The 17,849-nt window shown below is 39.0% G+C and overlaps 1 protein-coding gene across 4 annotated transcripts in view; it reads right to left on the minus strand.

The window, feature by feature from the left end:
- Positions 1 to 17,849, minus strand: part of LOC125258680 (activin receptor type-1C) — a 109,407-nt gene that overhangs the window by 77,189 nt on the left and 14,369 nt on the right. For all 4 annotated transcript variants that reach the window (XM_048175643.1, XM_048175645.1, XM_048175642.1 and 1 more), the window contains one exon: positions 2,769 to 2,999. In XM_048175643.1, the coding sequence (XP_048031600.1) occupies positions 2,769 to 2,999 (231 nt within the window). The remainder of the gene's footprint in view (positions 1 to 2,768; positions 3,000 to 17,849) is intronic.

Genomic DNA, 17,849 nt, shown 5'->3' on the forward strand with positions numbered 1-17,849 from the left:
TGTCATGTTCAAGAAACCAGTTTGGGATTATTTGAGTTTTGTGACATAGCGTGTTATCCTGCTAGAAGTGGCCATCAGACTGTCATAAAGCAATGGACAACAACAATACAAGGCTGTGGCGTTTAAACGATGCTCATCTGGAACTAAGGGGCCCAAAGCATGGCAAGAAATTCCCCCACACCATTACACCACCAGTATTAGCCTGAACCATTGATACAAGGCTGGATGGATCCAAGCTTTCACGTTGTTACGCCATCTCATTGTTGAAGCAGAAATCGAGACTGATCAGACCAGGTAATGTTTTTCCAGAGTTTTATTGGTCAAATTTGGTGAGCCCGTGCAAATTGTAGCTTCAGTTTCCTGTTCTTAGCTGACAGGAGTGGCACCAGTGTGTCTTTTGCTGCTGCAGCCCATCAGCTTCAAAGTTTGACATGTTGTGCATTCAGAATTGTGAGATAAATTTGAAATTAGGCTCCTTTTTTTTATTCAATGGCGGAAACAATTGCTTATAGCGCCTCAGGCTCCGTTCAGACAGCGCGGATAAAGCGTGAACCGATCATCTTTTCCTCTTTACTATTATTACAGCAGCAAATAAACATGAATGAACATCAGAAGGAATTGTTAAAGATACAGAACAACTTACCGAAATGTATCATGTCTCATGTAATCGGTCAATAAGTGTTTCAACCGCAGAAAGATGACAATAAAACTTGAGAACAATGTCACGTAACGTAAAAGCCATTCAATGACCATAAACTGTATAGTGCCTCAGGCTCCGTTCAGACAGCGCGGATAAAGCGTGAACCGATCATCTTTTCCTCTTTACTATTATTACAGCAGCAAATAAACATGAATGAACATCAGAAGGAATTGTTAAAGATACAGAACAACTTACCGAAATGTATCATGTCTCATGTAATCGGTCAGTAAGTGTTTCAACCGCAGAAAGATGACAATAAAACTTGAGAACAATGTCACGTAACGTAAAAGCCATTCAATGACCATAAACTGGATAGTTAGGAAAACTAACCCCAGAAAATAGCATTTTGCTAAATACATGCAGCATACAGTATATTCATTATATTTTGACTTAACCTGTTGGAGTTGTCTTCGTTAATGTATGTTTAAATAAATCTGTAATAGGAAAAGTTATTACAGCCATGATTTACTTAACCAACAAATTGGAGTAGAAACAATTAGCCTATATTAAAATGTTTATATAGCTAAAACTGCCGTATAGCTAAATTTTAAATGTTTTACTTTTAAACTTTTATTTGATTTTTGATTATTAAATACATTTTATTTAACAAATTGATTAACCAAATTTATTTTCTTTTTCCGTTTAGGTTTTTGTCTAAACTATAAAAAATAAAAAAATCGGTGCAACACTAAAATTCAATAAATGAATTTAAATCAGAGCAGAGGCAGGTTTGGCTGCAAGTTCATTACATTTATTCCTGCCGGAATTTTAGTCAAACTAAAAAGAACTAGGCTACATACTGGCCACGTACACACTGCAGCTAAATTCGGTTGTCAGTTCACCTTTTAGTGCTTAATCACGTTCTGTACACACACAGTTCAGTAAAATACGGGAGTGACAACCGCATTCTACAACCGTATTAACTCCAGAAAAATACATGTAGTGACAACCTCATTTACAGAAATTCTATGCAGGAACCGAACTGAACAACTAGTTGTTAATGACGTTTACGTGCACCGGTGTAACGTGTGTCTCTCGTGTATGCGCGGCGAACCACAGGGAAAGCACAAGCCTATCCAAATGCTTTATGCTGAAAATCGCGATTCATGTCTGCTCACTTTAATAACTCCATTACCCGTTTGCTTTATGAGACGAGCCCAAAAAGCTTATGAGTGACCATGACAACACATAATGAGTGCCGCGCGCTGTGTGAAACTGGCTATACAAGCATAAACAAAACACGACGCCTCCGTCGACTGTGTTAGTGTGTTTAGTTAAATTGCTAAAAAAAACAAGTGTTTTGTCACTTTAATATTACTTTGGTCACGATAACGGATACCAAACACGAGAGACGCCAGAACGTCGCTATGGTTTTCAAGCTGTCAATCATCGCATTTTCGAGAGTGGGCCATGTTCCGTACACACATGTAACGATAATTTAGGGGATTCACTCCCGCATTTAAATGCGGTTGTCACTCCTGAAACTTACAGTGTGTACGTAGCCATAGGCGTACAAACAAAATTACATTATATAATGTTATTAATAATAACATTGGATGCATCAATACAATGATAATTAACTGCATATTTATACTGTTAAATCAAATACTGTATGTAAATGGGAGAGACAGACAGCATGACAAATTTTTATACATGACGTCACAAGTTATGTGTGACTCTACCTGTTAGACAGCCGCTCAGACCATTTTAACTGCCCTGCTAGGATACACACAGTATTTATAACCCTCGGGCTGCCCGCGAGTAACCCGGCCAGCCTTGTTATGTCATATTAGTAGAAGAAGAGGATCAGCACTTCTAAAGTGTGGGGAATGGGAGCCCAGGACCACACAAACACATTATTTAAGACATGATTTTTAAGACATATATGGTTTACTTTCTCTGAACAAAGAAAGATATGTTATTCTGTACACAAAAACAGTCAAAACAAAACACACACTAATACAAATGTACTGTTAGTTTAATTCTAGCACTCTTTATAGAACTAGACAGTTTCAGAATTAGAACTAGACAGTTTCATTTTATGGAAGATGAAACTGGCCTGTCATACCTGGATTGAGGTGCAGAGTCTCATTGTTGCAGAAATCTGTAAAGCAGCAGTTGCGTGTATAGACGTTTCTGGAGCTGCGGCAATACATTTCACCCTTGAGCTGTGATGGGGATACGCAGGACTTCACTGGCTCCTCCTTCCCATTTATGAGCATCACTGAGTTCCAACACGCTCCTTCTGCCTCCGTCTCACAAGTGTGGTTCACACACAAGTGACATACACACTTTAAGGCTGAGAGAAAAGATTTATAGATTGATATTTGGCAGGGAAAAAGTCACCGTCAGACCTTTTATTAGGATGAAAGACTTTTTTCTTTAGGCACGGTAAAAACAACAATTTAACAATTGTTGAATAAAATTTATGTATTTTCATTGTATGTACACCAATAACACAATAAATCATAAATATCATGTGGCATACCATATCCAGTTAAATTCTTGAATTTGAAGTAAGGATGCAAAGGATACAAAATTAGAATAAATGAAATAAAATGCAAATAAATTAAAAAAAATCCATTTAACTGATGCACACCAGAAATGTCTTTTTCTAAAGCACATTTATAAAAGCTACTTGCATATCCTAATTGAACTAAGGCCTAATCCTGGCTTAATCTAAACCCTGTTTGTGAAACTAGGCCTACATCTGTCCCTCACAGCCTCATTTTCATCCATATAAAATTCAATATGACACTTACAGAGCAGGCAAAGTGCCCATTTCAGGATTAATGTCGAAATGTATTTTAAGTTATAAATATTGTAATGTATTTAAAGGTTTTACATAAAAGTGTTTAATCTGTTGAAGTGTTCAATCCAATAGTATCGATATGCCAATATTTTTCAATTCATTTTGGCCGGTAGCCAATGCCGATATATGAGCAATATCACACGAGTAGCTGTGCGATATGGCTGTATATCAGCACGCTGCAGGCCGAGTGCCGTAGGTAATCACAGCGTGCTGATATACAGCCATATCGCACGGCTACCAGTGTGATATTGCGTTTATACAACAGTTCGACGGCACGAGTGTGTAAATAAATAAGAACAACAACGGAGTGTCTTTAAAACCCTCTTTTGTGCAGCACTACTTCCTTCCGCCACGGATTCAAATCTCAAGTTGTCAGTTGGACCAAGCCTCCGTTACTAATTCTAAAACGTCACTTCAGAACTAGTAACGAAGGAACGTTTCAAAACTCAAGTTGTCAGTTGAACCAAGCCTCCGTTACTAACTCTAAAACGTCACTTTAGAACTAGTAACGAAGGAACGTTGAGTCGCTTCATTGAAACACATTGAATTTTGTACAGTATTAGAGAGAGCGAGAGAGAGAGAGAGTAGGCTATTACCTGTGTCTGGTATATTGCATTACATTCATTCTTCAAGTCGATGTCCATAATATTATATCCTTTATACAAGTCCGTTTGAATGTCCACTGAGGAAAGCGATCTTTGTATTTCTCTTTTACAGCTTTGGGAATTTTCCAAAACATCCATTACACCACAGCGCTAAAACAACTTCCTTTTGCAAAAGTTCCTTTCAATTTAAAAGTCTCTTGTGCTTCACTGACTCATTCTCCTGTAAAGTGTTGCCGCCATCTAATGGCGTATTAATGTAATGTTCACTCAATCCATATTACTTATTGGACATATTTATATAAAATAAATAATATTTATTGAACAACAAATAAGCACAATTGTACAGTTCAGTCAAACATAAAGCACTAGTTATTAAAAAAAAATTAGGTCACCATTGCTTGTATGTGGGTTTTACAAATATTTAACGAATGAAAAGGATTTTAAAGAGCTTGTGACAAAACCTCCTAACTCCATTGGATCCTCAAACTGTCAATCAAACCTCATTAATCCGCCTCACCTCGTGAATGAAGTGCGCACACAGTTTGGACATATTCTCTGTGCAATGCAAAGGTAAATAAAGATCTGATGTTTGGAAAAAAAATGTAAAGCGTTTTCTTTACTCAAAAAACCATATGTTTATAAAGTTTAATGTTTTACGTATTTGAAGAGCGGAGAAGAGTCTGATATGTCCCATCTAGTTGTAGCCAATATGCTATATAAGGATGTAACGTAACGTTTATTATTATCAAATTTAATATAGCACAATTCAACTTGCTCTGGAACAAATAATAGATTAATAAGACCAAAGATTGTCCCTTCTATATACTCAAATTGAATTATGTCTCATGTTTAACCACTATAAGAGCCAGCGGCAAATCCCCAAGGCACTGGCCGAGATGAAGCTGTTCTCGGCGGTTACAGAAGCACTGAACGGCCGCTGACGCACTCGAGCTCGCATCTCCGAAAACGTCAAAACAAATTGTAAAATAGGCGCTGTTATTAAATATGAGTCACATATTTCAGGTCTAAACAACTACATTCTCGCCTAAAAAACTATTAAAACTACAGTTCGTGGTACAAGGAGTATTTGTAAAAATTACGGTTGATTTGATCGGCCGCCATGATGGTCACTTCAAGCGGAGTGATACAAACGGTGAAAAGGCAGTAGGAGTGCTGTTATCACTGAAATATCGCATGGCTATCAGCCAATCAGATTCGAGAACCAGACAGAACTGTTGTATAAACAAATATATTTTTTCTTTGTTTGGAAACAACACTAAGAATTATAAATGAATTATTTTTCATTTCAGTTAGTATTCAGGAAAAAAACTTTATTTTTTATTCTAGTTTCAGAGTTCTGAGGCTTAAGGTTACTTGATAAAGCTAAATAAATATTAATGAAGTTATTTTTATAATGAGTACATTGAAAGCTTTGAAAATATCAATAATAAAGTAAATCACTGCTGTTTTTTTTCTCAGACAGATGCAGTTGTAACCTAAATATTTTATTTTGATTTTAACATATGTAGATGATCTACACAGCAATGGAGTCATCAACACATGATGCTTGGTGGCATGACTTCATTTACTGCTTTATTTATTCAGAAACAGTAACTTCATATTATTGATGTATTCTATTTATTAGTGTAACAACAGCACCCCCTAAATACTTATAGTACTTATAATACCTAAATAACTTCCTAATGGGCGGGCACAAGGACCTGGAGGAGGCTGCTGCTGCTTTAAGCCTCGGTTATACTCATAGACTGTAAAAAATATGGACGTAGTGTCCGCAACATCACCCGTACGTTTCTGAAGAGCATTTTTGAAACCTAAAGCCAGCCGTTGCCATCTTGGCAGCGCGTCACTGCACCTCACTCCCAGATAACAGAAAATGGGCAAAGAGGCGGGACGTGGGTGGAGCTGAGGTGACGTGACGGCAGCAGACAAAAGGCTAGTGGTGACAGCAGCGGCAATCCACCTGTCACTCAAGTAGCCGCTACCTTAATTATGCAGAACTTTAAGGTTTAATATAATTTAAATGGATGAGTTATGAAAAAATTCACCCTCCTCACAGTTGTCATGAACCTATATAGACCAAAAACCACAATTTGTATCAGGCTGTAAACATGTTTTTTCTGCTATAAAGTTGGGTGTTTTAACATGGGGCTCAATGAGATTCTGCTCTCTTTTGGAGCCTGTCCCTAGCAGCCAGTCGATGACTTGCAGTTTTAGTCACTTCTGTATTGGCTTCAAGAGAAACGGAGGGAGGTTGCCACTTGGTTATTCTCCAGTTCGGACGTGTACACAGACAGCTGCGGACAGCACGGATGTGGACTACTTGTATTTACACTACTGAAAGTGTATGCTGGGGTCCGCTTAGCAGATATGTTCTACACATGCGCAGTACATCGGCATGTACAGTTCCAGACACGTGCAGTAGATTGGCTTGAACATTACAAACATGGATTATTGCACATCATGAATCATAATCACGCACTGTTCACTGTTGGGCAGGGGAGAACTGTCCCCCCCGACTGAGCCTGGTTTCTCCTAAAGTTTTTTTCTCCATTTTTATCACCTGTTTGTCACCTGTTGGAGTTTGGGTTCCTTGCCGCTGTCGCCTTTGGCTTGCTTAGTTGGAGACGCTTGATATTCAACAATGTTTTTTATCTGCCTGCATAGACACCATTGTATGTGAACTAAACTGAGCTGGACGATGACATCACTGTTTTCTCCAGTGCTGATATACACACTGAACAAAATTATAAATGCAACACTTGTTGTTTTTGCCCCCATTTTTCATGATCTGAACTCAAAGATATAAGATTTTTTCTATGTACACAAAAGGCCTATTTCTCTCAAATACTGTTCACCAATCTGTCTAAATCTGTGTTAGTGAGCACTTCTCCTTTGCCGAGATAATCCACCCATCTCACAGGTGTGGCATATCAAGATGCTGGTTAGACAGCATGATTACTGCACAGGTGTGCCTTAGGCTGGCCACAATAAAAGGCCACTCTAAAATGTGCAGAAAACCAGTCAGTATCTGGTGTGACCACCATTTGCATTACGCAGTGCAACACATCTCCTTTGCATAGAGTTGATCAGTTTGTTGATTGTGGCCTGTGGAATGTTGGTCCACTCCTCTTCAATGGCTGTGCGAAGTTGCTGGATATTGGCAGGAACTGGAACACGCTGTCGTATACACTATCCAGAGCATCCCAAACATGCTCAATGGGTGACATGTCCGGTGAGTATGCTGGCCATGTAAGAACTGGGATATTTCAGCTTCCAGGAATTGTGTACAGATCCTTGCAACATGGGGCCGTGCATTATCATGCTGCTGTCATGATCATTACTGGGAGTGCCCTTGTCTGCCTCTAGAGGGCACTCCAACCCGGACTGTTCCTCACCCTACTTGTGAAATGCATTTCCCATAACCTACTTCCCGGACTCATTATCCCTTCATTGCACCAGCTGTTTTGTGTTTCATCATTAGTGTCTGTCTATTTATACTCAGTTGTTTCTGCCTTTGTTTGTGGTTCGTTGTTTTATGTTACGTGCACTTTTGTATCTCTGGCTTCTGTTTGTTCCTTTGTTTTCTGTTTGGACTGCTCTGTGGATTTTGACTCTTGCCTGTTTGTGGATTATGTGTTGGATTATCCCATTAAAGCTGCGCTTGGATCCTAACATCTTGTTTGTGTGCATTACGTGACAGAACGAACCACCAATGCAAGGATCCAGCAGCGAGAGAGTCCGGTCCCCGACCAACACACGGGGAGCTCGGAGCAATCCCCAGGATTTGGCGGCGCTTCGGCAGGGGGGTATGAAGATGCAGGTGTTCATACAGAGGTTCTGGTCACGGGCGGAGAAGTTTAGCCTCCCTGATGCGGTCCTTGAGGACATATGAAATAACTGTTTGAATGACTCTCTACCGCAGTGGGAGATGGAGATGGTGGAGAGGCTAAATTTTTGGAACTTCGCCAGGTACCTGTATCTGCATAAGAATAAGCCGATTCGGAGACCTCCTGTACCCGCTCCAGCCCGGGAGCCCGCTCCAGCCCGTGTGTCCTCTCCAAGGCCCGCTCCAACTGGTGAGTCCGCTCCAGCCAGGGAGCCCGCTCCAGCCCGTGAGTACGTCCCAGCCCATGAGTCCGCTCCAGCCAGAGAGTCCACTCCAGAGCCCGCTCCAGCCTGTGAGTCCACTCCAGAGCCCGCTCCAGCCAGTGAGCCTGCTCCAGCCAGTGAGCCCACTCCAGCCAGTGAGTCCGCTCCAGCCAGTGAGCCCGCTCCAGCCAGTGAGCCCGCTCCAGCCAGGGAGTCTGTTCCAGGCTGTGAGTCCGCTTCGGTGCCTACAGATGAGGTAGGCACAGAGCCACCGTCTCACCCTCATAAGAGGAGAAAAAAGAGGAGAAGGGCTTCCTCCATCCCTCAAGGCCCGGAGACCACCCTAGAGGTTGTTCTTTGGTTTCCCAAGCGCCTTGCCCTGCCGGCGCCACCTAAGCGCCTTGCCCTGCTGCCTCCGCCCCGGCCGCCAGCCCTGCCGCCGCCGTCTGCCCTGCCACCGCCGCCGCCCAGGCCGCCAGTTCTGCCGCCGCCGCCACCACCGCCCTGGCACTCGGCCAGGAATCCAGACCTGCTGGCACCTGCCTGGTCAGTTCCTCCAGAGTCGCCCTGGAAATCAGCCAGGACTCCAGACCTACTGGAACCCGCCTGGTCTGTTCCTTCAACACCGCCCTGGCACTCGGCCAGGACTCCAGACCCTCGGGAACCCGCCTGGTTAGTTCCTCCAGTGCTGCCCTGGCAATCAGCCAGGACTCCAGGCCCTCAGGAACCCGCCTGGTCAGTTCCGCCAGCACCGCACTGGTATCGGTCGGGACCCCGGACTTGGCCCGCCATCCCTCCCCCTGATCCTCCTCCAGTCCACCTCCCTCCTGAGTTTTTTGTGATTTTGTTTTTTTTGTCTGGTGGAGCGTCTGGTAGCCGCTCCTTTGAGGGGGGGTAATGTCATGATCATTACTGGGAGTGCCCTTGTCTGCCTCTAGAGGGCACTCCAACCCGGACTGTTCCTCACCCAACTTGTGAACTGCATTTCCCATAACCCACTTCCCGGACTCATTATCCCTTCATTGCACCAGCTGTTTTGTGTTTCATCATTAGTGTCTGTCTATTTATAGTCAGTTGTTTCTGCCTTTGTTTGTGGTTCGTTGTTTTATGTTACGTGAACTTTGTATCTCTGGTTTCTGTTTGTTTCTTTGTTTTCTGTTTGGACTGCTCTGTGGATTTTGACTCTTGCCTGTTTGTGGATTACGTGTTGGATTATCCCATTAAAGCTGCGCTTGGATCCTAACATCTTGTTTGTGTGCATTACGTGACAGATGCAACATGAGGTGATGGTCATGGATGAATGGCACAACAATGGGCCTCAGGATCTCATCACGGTATCTCTGTGCATTCAAAATACCATCAATAAAATGCACCTGTGTTCGTTGTACATAACATACACTTGCCCATACCATAACCCCACCGCCACCATGGGCCACTCTGTCCACAACGTTGACATCAGCAAACCACTCACCCACACGGCGCCATACACGCAGTCTGCCATCTACCCTATACAGTGAAAACCGGGATTCATCCATGAAGAAAACACCTCTCCAAAGTGCCAGACGCCATCGAATGTGAGCATTTGCCCACTCAAGTCGGTTACGACAACGAACTGCAGTCAGGTCGAGATCCCGATGAGGATGACGAGCATGCAGATGAGCTTCCCTGAGACGGTTTCTGACAGTTTGTGCAGAAATTCTTTGGTTATGCAAACTGATTGTTGCAGCAGCTGTCCAGGTTGCTGGTCTCAGACAATCTTGGGAGTGAAGATGCTGGATGTGGAAGTCCTGGGCTGGTGTGGTTACACGTGGTCTGCGGTTGTAAGGCGGTTGGATGTACTGCCAAATTCTCTGAAACGCCTTTGGAAACGGCTTATGGTAGAGAAATGAACATTCAATTCATGGGCAACAGCTCTGGTGGACATTCCTGTAGTCAGCATGCCAATTGCATGCTCCCTCAAAACTTGCGACATCTGTGGCATTGTGCTATGTGATAAAACTGCACATTTTAGAGTGCCCTTTTATTGTGGCCAGCCTAAGGCACACCTGTGCAATAATCATGCTGTCTAATCAGCATCTTGATATGGCATACCTGTAAGGTGGATGGATTATCTTGGCAAAGGAGAAGTGCTCACTAACACAGATTTAGACAGATTTGTGAACAATATTTGAGAGAAATAGGCCTTTTGTGTACATAGAAAAAGTCTTAGATCTTTGAGTTCAGCTCATGAAAAATAGGGGCAAAAACAAAAGGGTTGCATTTATAATTTTGTTCAATGTAGATAAATTAACCAAATAACTATTGATTTTTACAACAGAATGAATCATTACTGAATTTACTTAAGCTGGATACTGACACCATTTTCTTTAAGAGCTGCTGTGCAGCCAAAATTATTTACCAGTTATTATTGTAAAGCTGCTTTGACACAATCTGCATTGTAAAACGTGCTATATAAATAAAGGTGACTTGACTTGACATCATTATTATTGCACATCTGGCTGTCTTTATATTATTTCAACAACGGATTGTAGAGGTGCGAGTAGCAACGGACTTCACTCAGCCTCTCTTCAAATTCAATGTTGTTCTTCCAGTGCATGCACAGTTGGTGCTTTTGCAGCCTAGTGACAAGTATGCACAGTCACAAAAAAAATGGAAGGCATGCGGATGTCCGCAAAGAGCCTCCGCGTACACCCTCCGATGACAGGAGGCTTGTTTGAGATTCATCGGTGCTGCGCAGACCGATCGCATGTAACATCAAAGTACCGTGTGAGTGACTGGAAAGTATGCGACTCCTTATGCTTTTGAATCACTCTCGCGGTACTTTAATGTCATATGCGATTGGTCCGTGCGGCACTGATGCATCTGGAACAAGCCTAATTTTTACGTCAGGTGGACCTTCGTGCACTCGCGCACATGGAAAGTATAACCAAAGAATATAAATATAGAAAGACAGTTCACTCCTATTAGTTATGAATGGGAGAAACTGCAACACAATTATGGCAGAATACGTCCCGCCTTCTAAGTAAAAGAGCCAATCGCTGATTGTCATTGCGTCACTGCAGCTGCTGTTAGAGGCTCCGGTTCCCATCGAAACCTGAGACTTGCACTTAGGACTGCGCATGTGCATTGGCTCGTCTAGCCTGAAAAATAAGCCTTTTTTAACGCTATTTGAGCATAAGAAACAACATTTATAGGACAGTTCATGTCAGATTTTGTTAGTGATTTGAAATATTTAATTGTGAGTTCGCCAAGCAGTTTTTGAGATTTCAGGATTCCCCTATTCAAACAGATAGGATTTGATCTTGGATGCCTGAAATAGCTGCCTGAAGGCATTGCAAATATGGCCGCCAAGTGAACAGACTTTCCTTGAAAGGGACTTTGGTATAACTGAGGCTTTAGAGGCGCTACACGTGCTACAGAGTCGAGATTGATCATCATAGGGTATCGCACATCGGATGCATTTTTCTGTATTCGCATTTACAAGTTCAATCCAAACAGCAATCCAAACAGTGAATCTAATCACTATACATGCAAAAGTTCAGTTCAAGAATGACCACACTGCTTATGTGATTTTATCGCTAGCACTCCTTGCCCACATGTGACTTATAGCAGGCACAAAATCAACACAATATCTTCTCAGCAAGACATATCAACATAATTTTTTCCATATCGGATCAATGCCAATTATTTTATTTTAAGCCTTTATTGGATGATAATATTGTGCATCCCTAGTTTAAGAAGTATGTTATGATTGTCAACAATCTGGCAATACCTACACATCCCTGCAACTGGTGTGGATGTCATGCAGAAGCATACAGTATCATATACAAATTTCCCTGAAATGTTTAATTTTATTACATTACACAAAAGAGACCCGGCACATCAGCAAGGGAGACAAAGAAACTTGCTGAAAAAGACCCAGCATGCAAGAAAGAGACAAAAGAAATTTTGTGTTATGTTCCTCGTACTGTTTTAATTTTGCACTGTTTTTTTGTACACAGCAACACTGCAATTTCTATGGGAATACAAAAATGTAAAAATGCCGCAAAAATAAGATTCCTCATTTTACATTACAGTTTTTTTCAATAGCTAACAAGCGTTTAGCAATACTTAAAGTACTTTTTCTAAACTCTTAACACAGCAACACACCTACATCACACAATTAGCCAAATAGTTAATTTTCTGCCCAAAACCATATTTTGTTATATAAACACAAACTCTACATTTCAAAATGCTAAAAATCTTTTTCAACACAAACTAACTCTATCAAAACACAGCAAACCTGATTCAAAATCGAGTCGTTCTGTCAAACACTAACACTAGTTTTCTATCCAACATGAACATATAGTCAATCAAAGTGCAATGACTGTCAAAATACTAACAGTTGATGACATTATGAAAACTGCATTACTTGTCATGTTTCGGTTGTAACTGGAGAAAATATGAAATCCATCATTTTTATAATTCAGTTTCCTTTTACTGCAGTAATAGAGTAATGCATGTAAGCCATTCTATATGTTTGGTTGAGTGTTGAATGTGTGCATTCTTGGCAACAGAAGTGAGTCATTATTTTATAGAATGTGCAGTAGAAAAAGAGAAGAAAAAAGTAACAGAATTGCTCAGGGCAACTACTGGTCAGATGAGTCCCCTATGCAGGACCTCAGTGTCCTCTTGGTTGAAATCTCTTTCTGGGGTTGGGTGTGTGGTGTTGATGTTGCCCCCATAGAGGGTGGGATGGTGTCCCCTTGGTAGCTAGTGGTAGTGGAATCGTAGTAGTAAAAGCTTTACACAAAGCTTTTACTGAAATGAAAACATGAAATTGCTCCCATTGATCAACAACAAATCCACCATACATGGTCTTTGGTTACTGTTGAAGCTTTTTTTCCCCATAGAATAAAAAAAAGTACAAAACGTAATTGTGACTTTTTATCTCACAATTCTATTTATTTATTATTTTGTAATTGTGAGTTTACATCTCACAATTCTGACTTTTTTTCCTCAGAATTGTGATATATAAACTATAGGAATTGAGTTTAAAAAGTCAGAATTGTGAGATAAAAAAACATAATTACCTTTTTTTGTTTTCTATTCATGGCAGAAATAAGCTTTCATAGGTTCCACGTGTAAGTGAAAAAAACAGAGATGCAGTCCAGCACACATTCTTCCTCCTCTCCTCTACCTCTTCTTCTCCCTTGTCCTGATCCAACTTCTCCTCTCCTCCTTCATCTGTTCCTCTCCCTCACCCAGATATTATTTTCTCTCTGCTCCTCTGTGTTGTTCTTCATCCACTGAACAAATCCGATTCAAAGTCCTATTTTACTGTGTATGTCCATGTGATGGAAAGAAATTGAACACCTGACTATGCCTCCAACTGAGATTGGAATCTGCTATTTCTCAATATTTCAGTGATCTGCTAATTAAAAATGCTTATCAATTGTTTCAGTATTTGTTTTATATATTTTTTCAATACTTTTGAGCTGCTGTTGTTGCAAAAGTACAGGTTTTATCCTATATTTAATGATTGGAACATTGGGTCTTCATTTCTGACTTGCTGTGTTTAAACATTTGCAAATAAGATGAGAAAGATCCATAATTTTGGTATGAGGTAAGCTTACATGAAAATAAAATTTAAACATTTAAGAAATGTGTTAATTGACTGCATTTCGTGTGAAAATGACATGAATTGTGTTAATGGTATGGCCACAACAGACGGATGTTCTGCAAAATGTGTTTAGAGTTTTGAAAATGTGACTACAGAATGGACAAAAGTATGTTAGCAATTGAAAAAAAACTGTAAATCGCACAGGGAATACAAACACTCTATATGCAAACCTGTAAACGACGCTTGCTTTGACTAGTGCTGTCAGTCATGGGAAAACCCCTTAACTGTTAAAAGATAATACATCGGACATTTAAACAGATTTTTTATTATGAACATAGGACTGACCTGAAGGAAAATGCTAAATCTGAATACAGGTAATTAACTCGCTCACTTGATCTCTTTCTCACAATACTCTTCTACATAATACAGTAAGCTTCAATGAACAATATCAATTGAGAACATACAGTTTATGTTGCTAAGAGTGGTTGCTAAGGGTGTTGTTTAGTGATACACAGAACCGTTGGGTGAAGCGGTCATAGCTGTGTTTTATTCAATCAAGGACAGGAGCTAACCTATTTATAAATGAGAGTTTATCTGACTGAAGAACTGCCAGTTATTACCTCGCTGGTGAGTCATGTATCTTTTAAGTTGCTAAACTATTTTACTGATAAATTCGTCAGAGCAGTGCAGACAAAACTTTTCTGTGCGAGTGTGTGTCTGTACTATACAGTATGTGTGTAGGCTATGCTTGAAAGAGATTTTTTACAGAGAAAGTCTGTTTTTTACTTTTTACTCTTTTTTTGGCATTGAGAAAGAGTCAGTTAGTGACTTCGACTTCAGTGAAAGTTACATTAATACATACATTAATATATTAATACGTAAATGGTAGTAAAGACGGTCTTTATGAGTGAGTCAGTCAGTCGCAAAGACTTTTATATTGAAATGGACTGAAACAAGGAAACAAGGATGGTGTTTTTACTTTAAACAACATCTTACAAGACGCAACTGACAAATCAACTGACTAACCTACTTCAGCTACTAATAGTATATACTACTTATAGATAGTATAATTATTAAAACAAATACACAGATTTACCTGGATATTATTTATCATTTACATAAGGAATGCAACATGCTCACATCAGATAAATGTATCTAATCACTGTCAACTGGGGGGGAATGTTTAGAGGCTTTTGTGCGGTCCTTATTTGGGAGTCACACTGGTGGTCTTAGCGGTCAAAAGTGACTGAACTCCTGAAATGTAACCTATTTTTTCTGTAAAATCATTGTAATACATTTTGTTAAGTAATATATTTTTTATAAATAAATAATACAAAAAAAAAAACTGTATTACATTTTTTAAAATTATTTTTTAAATTAATGCAGTATTTCAGGTTAAAATAGAGTTTAGGCCTTTAAAATCCAATTTTTTGAAGGCAGATTAATGGCATCTGTTTAGAGTAGAGAAAGAAAACGTAATACCATGGTGTAACCACTGGTTGCCTGTATAGCTCTCTATAAAGCCTAGTTGTTTTTAGATATAAATATTTTTATTAGGTGGAAGATTTTAATATATATTTAAACCATCTCAACGATTTTTGTTACTTTTTGTCAAGTTTTAGTTATTTTTTTAGAAATAGTGACTTGAAGGGTTAATTTATGCATTATGATCACAGTCATTGTTTTAGAAAGAGAATGCAAGGAAGCACTTTGTTACCTATTTTTTGATTCAGAATTTAATAATAATGCAATTCATTCAATCATAACGCTTTATGTAAACATTTTTCAATTAACATATCTATTTTTTTGTAAAATGTCAGTGAACAGCAACAAAAGGAAGGAACAGTAATCATAAGGAAAAGGAACAAGCCTGAGCTTCCAAGTGCACTGACAAACCCAAGAGACAGCACTCGCTTCTCACTTTTCATCGCTGTTTGTTGCAGATTTCCCATTCATTTACAATGTGTGTCTGTTTTGGACCCTTGATGTTTTAGAGTGTCACCCTGTGACACCCCTTCACTGCTGTAAGCTGTTTCTGCATTATGACTGAATTATTGAATGGATTTCATATATTCTCAACACTTTGCTCTGTGGTTCATAGGGGTGTGTGTGTGCATCTGTGTGTGAGTGGATATGTCTATATCACATATGAGTGTGATTTTTATTTTTTACAACCACTTAGCCTGTTCGAATCATGCCCTCAGTTTTGTCTGTGTGCATGTGTGTGTTCACATTCCAAGTGTCATAAAAGTAACTTTTAAATAAAGTACATAAAAGTATGTTTCGTACAATTCTGATGAAGCTGTGATTTTTTTTTTTTAAATTCAAAACGTAAAATTATCAGGTCAGAAGTGACCGAAGACCGGAAACTCAAAAAAATTGAAGTAATCAATTACACCAATTTTTTAAGTTAAGTAATTCAAAGATTAAGTAAGCAGAACTGGCAGATTTCAATTTTGTACTCATACATTTTAATTGCTCTTAACTTGAAATTTTTTAGTAAGTTAACAAACATTTAACTTAAAATTATCATGTAATCACAACATATTTTTAGTACTGGAAATTTAGATATCTATAACTAGCTAATTCAGCAGATTCTAATTGGTAACACAATGTTTTGATAAAACTAAAAGAGTATGGCAATATAGAAGATTTATCATATACCTTTTATCAAACTAAGGTCATGGTCCACTCGTCACCATGTTGGTAACCCCCCAAAAAAACCCATATAACAGAAACTATTTTAAATTGGAATAGCAAAGCATTAAACACTACTAAACCCCCCACTTAACATTAATATTACACGAAAAAGAAGAAAAAAAAAAAACATTATTTAACACTTAAATTTAGCAGTTATTCTGCCTTTAGAGTGTCATGGCAAAGCATGATGGGAAATAGAAATAAAAGAAACAAGTTCATGAAACTCAAAGCAATGAAACAATTAAAATTAAAATTAAATTAAATTAAAAATTTTCAGTATTGTGAACTCAAAAGAAAAAGAAAGTTCTAAATACTTTAATTTGATTAAACTAATTTGTTTAATTAGAGATTGCCCTACTCAAACCAATTAATTATTTTGAGTTAGGGTTTACAGTGGCTGTTAATCTTCTCAATTTTGTGAGTGACTCGCAAAACAATAATTTAGTGGTTTAAAGACATGCTTCTTCAGACCATTGTGACATTATGGTGCAGTTGCCTGACAAAAACTGCCTGCAACACATATGCCTACATTGACCATCTTCAGAAGGTTTTGTCAGCTGTGGTAGAGTGCAATGGAGGTTATACTGGAATGTTGCAGATTTATTGTAATTTTGCCATTTGCCATTATTTATTAAACCAAATACTTGACCATAGTAATTTACTGTCTCTTTTTTCTAAGCATCACTAAGAAAGTCAAATGATTCAAAATTGTATCACCTCTCAATAATTGCATTATTTCTAAGCTGACAAATGTATTGTAATATATTTCCTCTTTAGAAAAATCAAAAACTAATACCTTAGACAAACTATATTGAACATTTAGGCCCCAAAGAAGAAACTCAATACAACAAAAGTGACTAGACGTGATCACTGACACACAACTTAAAAAACCTGTTATCATTTAAACAAAATTTAGTATACTTGTGATTTCCAATTTCCAATAAAATAACCAGAACCAGGCTATCGCCATAGGCAACCAAAGCCATTTATGATTTTGTGGTAGCTGTTCATTAAAAATAAAAATAAATTATAGAATTCAAATTTTCTCATTTTATTTGTCGTATCCTATTATTTTAGAGAGTAGAATGAGTAAATTATGTCTAAATAATTTTTAAATACTATGCTAAAAAAACAAGAAACCCATTCTCTCCTAACTCGCAAATCATCGCAGTATGCAAGAGGACTCTTCTCGTTCTGTTCCCGCTATAGTTGAGGCTCATGCTAAATAGCAGGCCAACTAAACTAAATGGATATTTATTCATCGTTTTTCAAAATAAACCCACAACTAAAGGAGAGAGGGCTCTAACTCTTCCACTAGCT

This window comes from Megalobrama amblycephala, linkage group LG23 (assembly GCF_018812025.1).
Source record: "Megalobrama amblycephala isolate DHTTF-2021 linkage group LG23, ASM1881202v1, whole genome shotgun sequence".
NCBI classification, from domain to species: Eukaryota; Metazoa; Chordata; class Actinopteri; order Cypriniformes; family Xenocyprididae; genus Megalobrama; species Megalobrama amblycephala.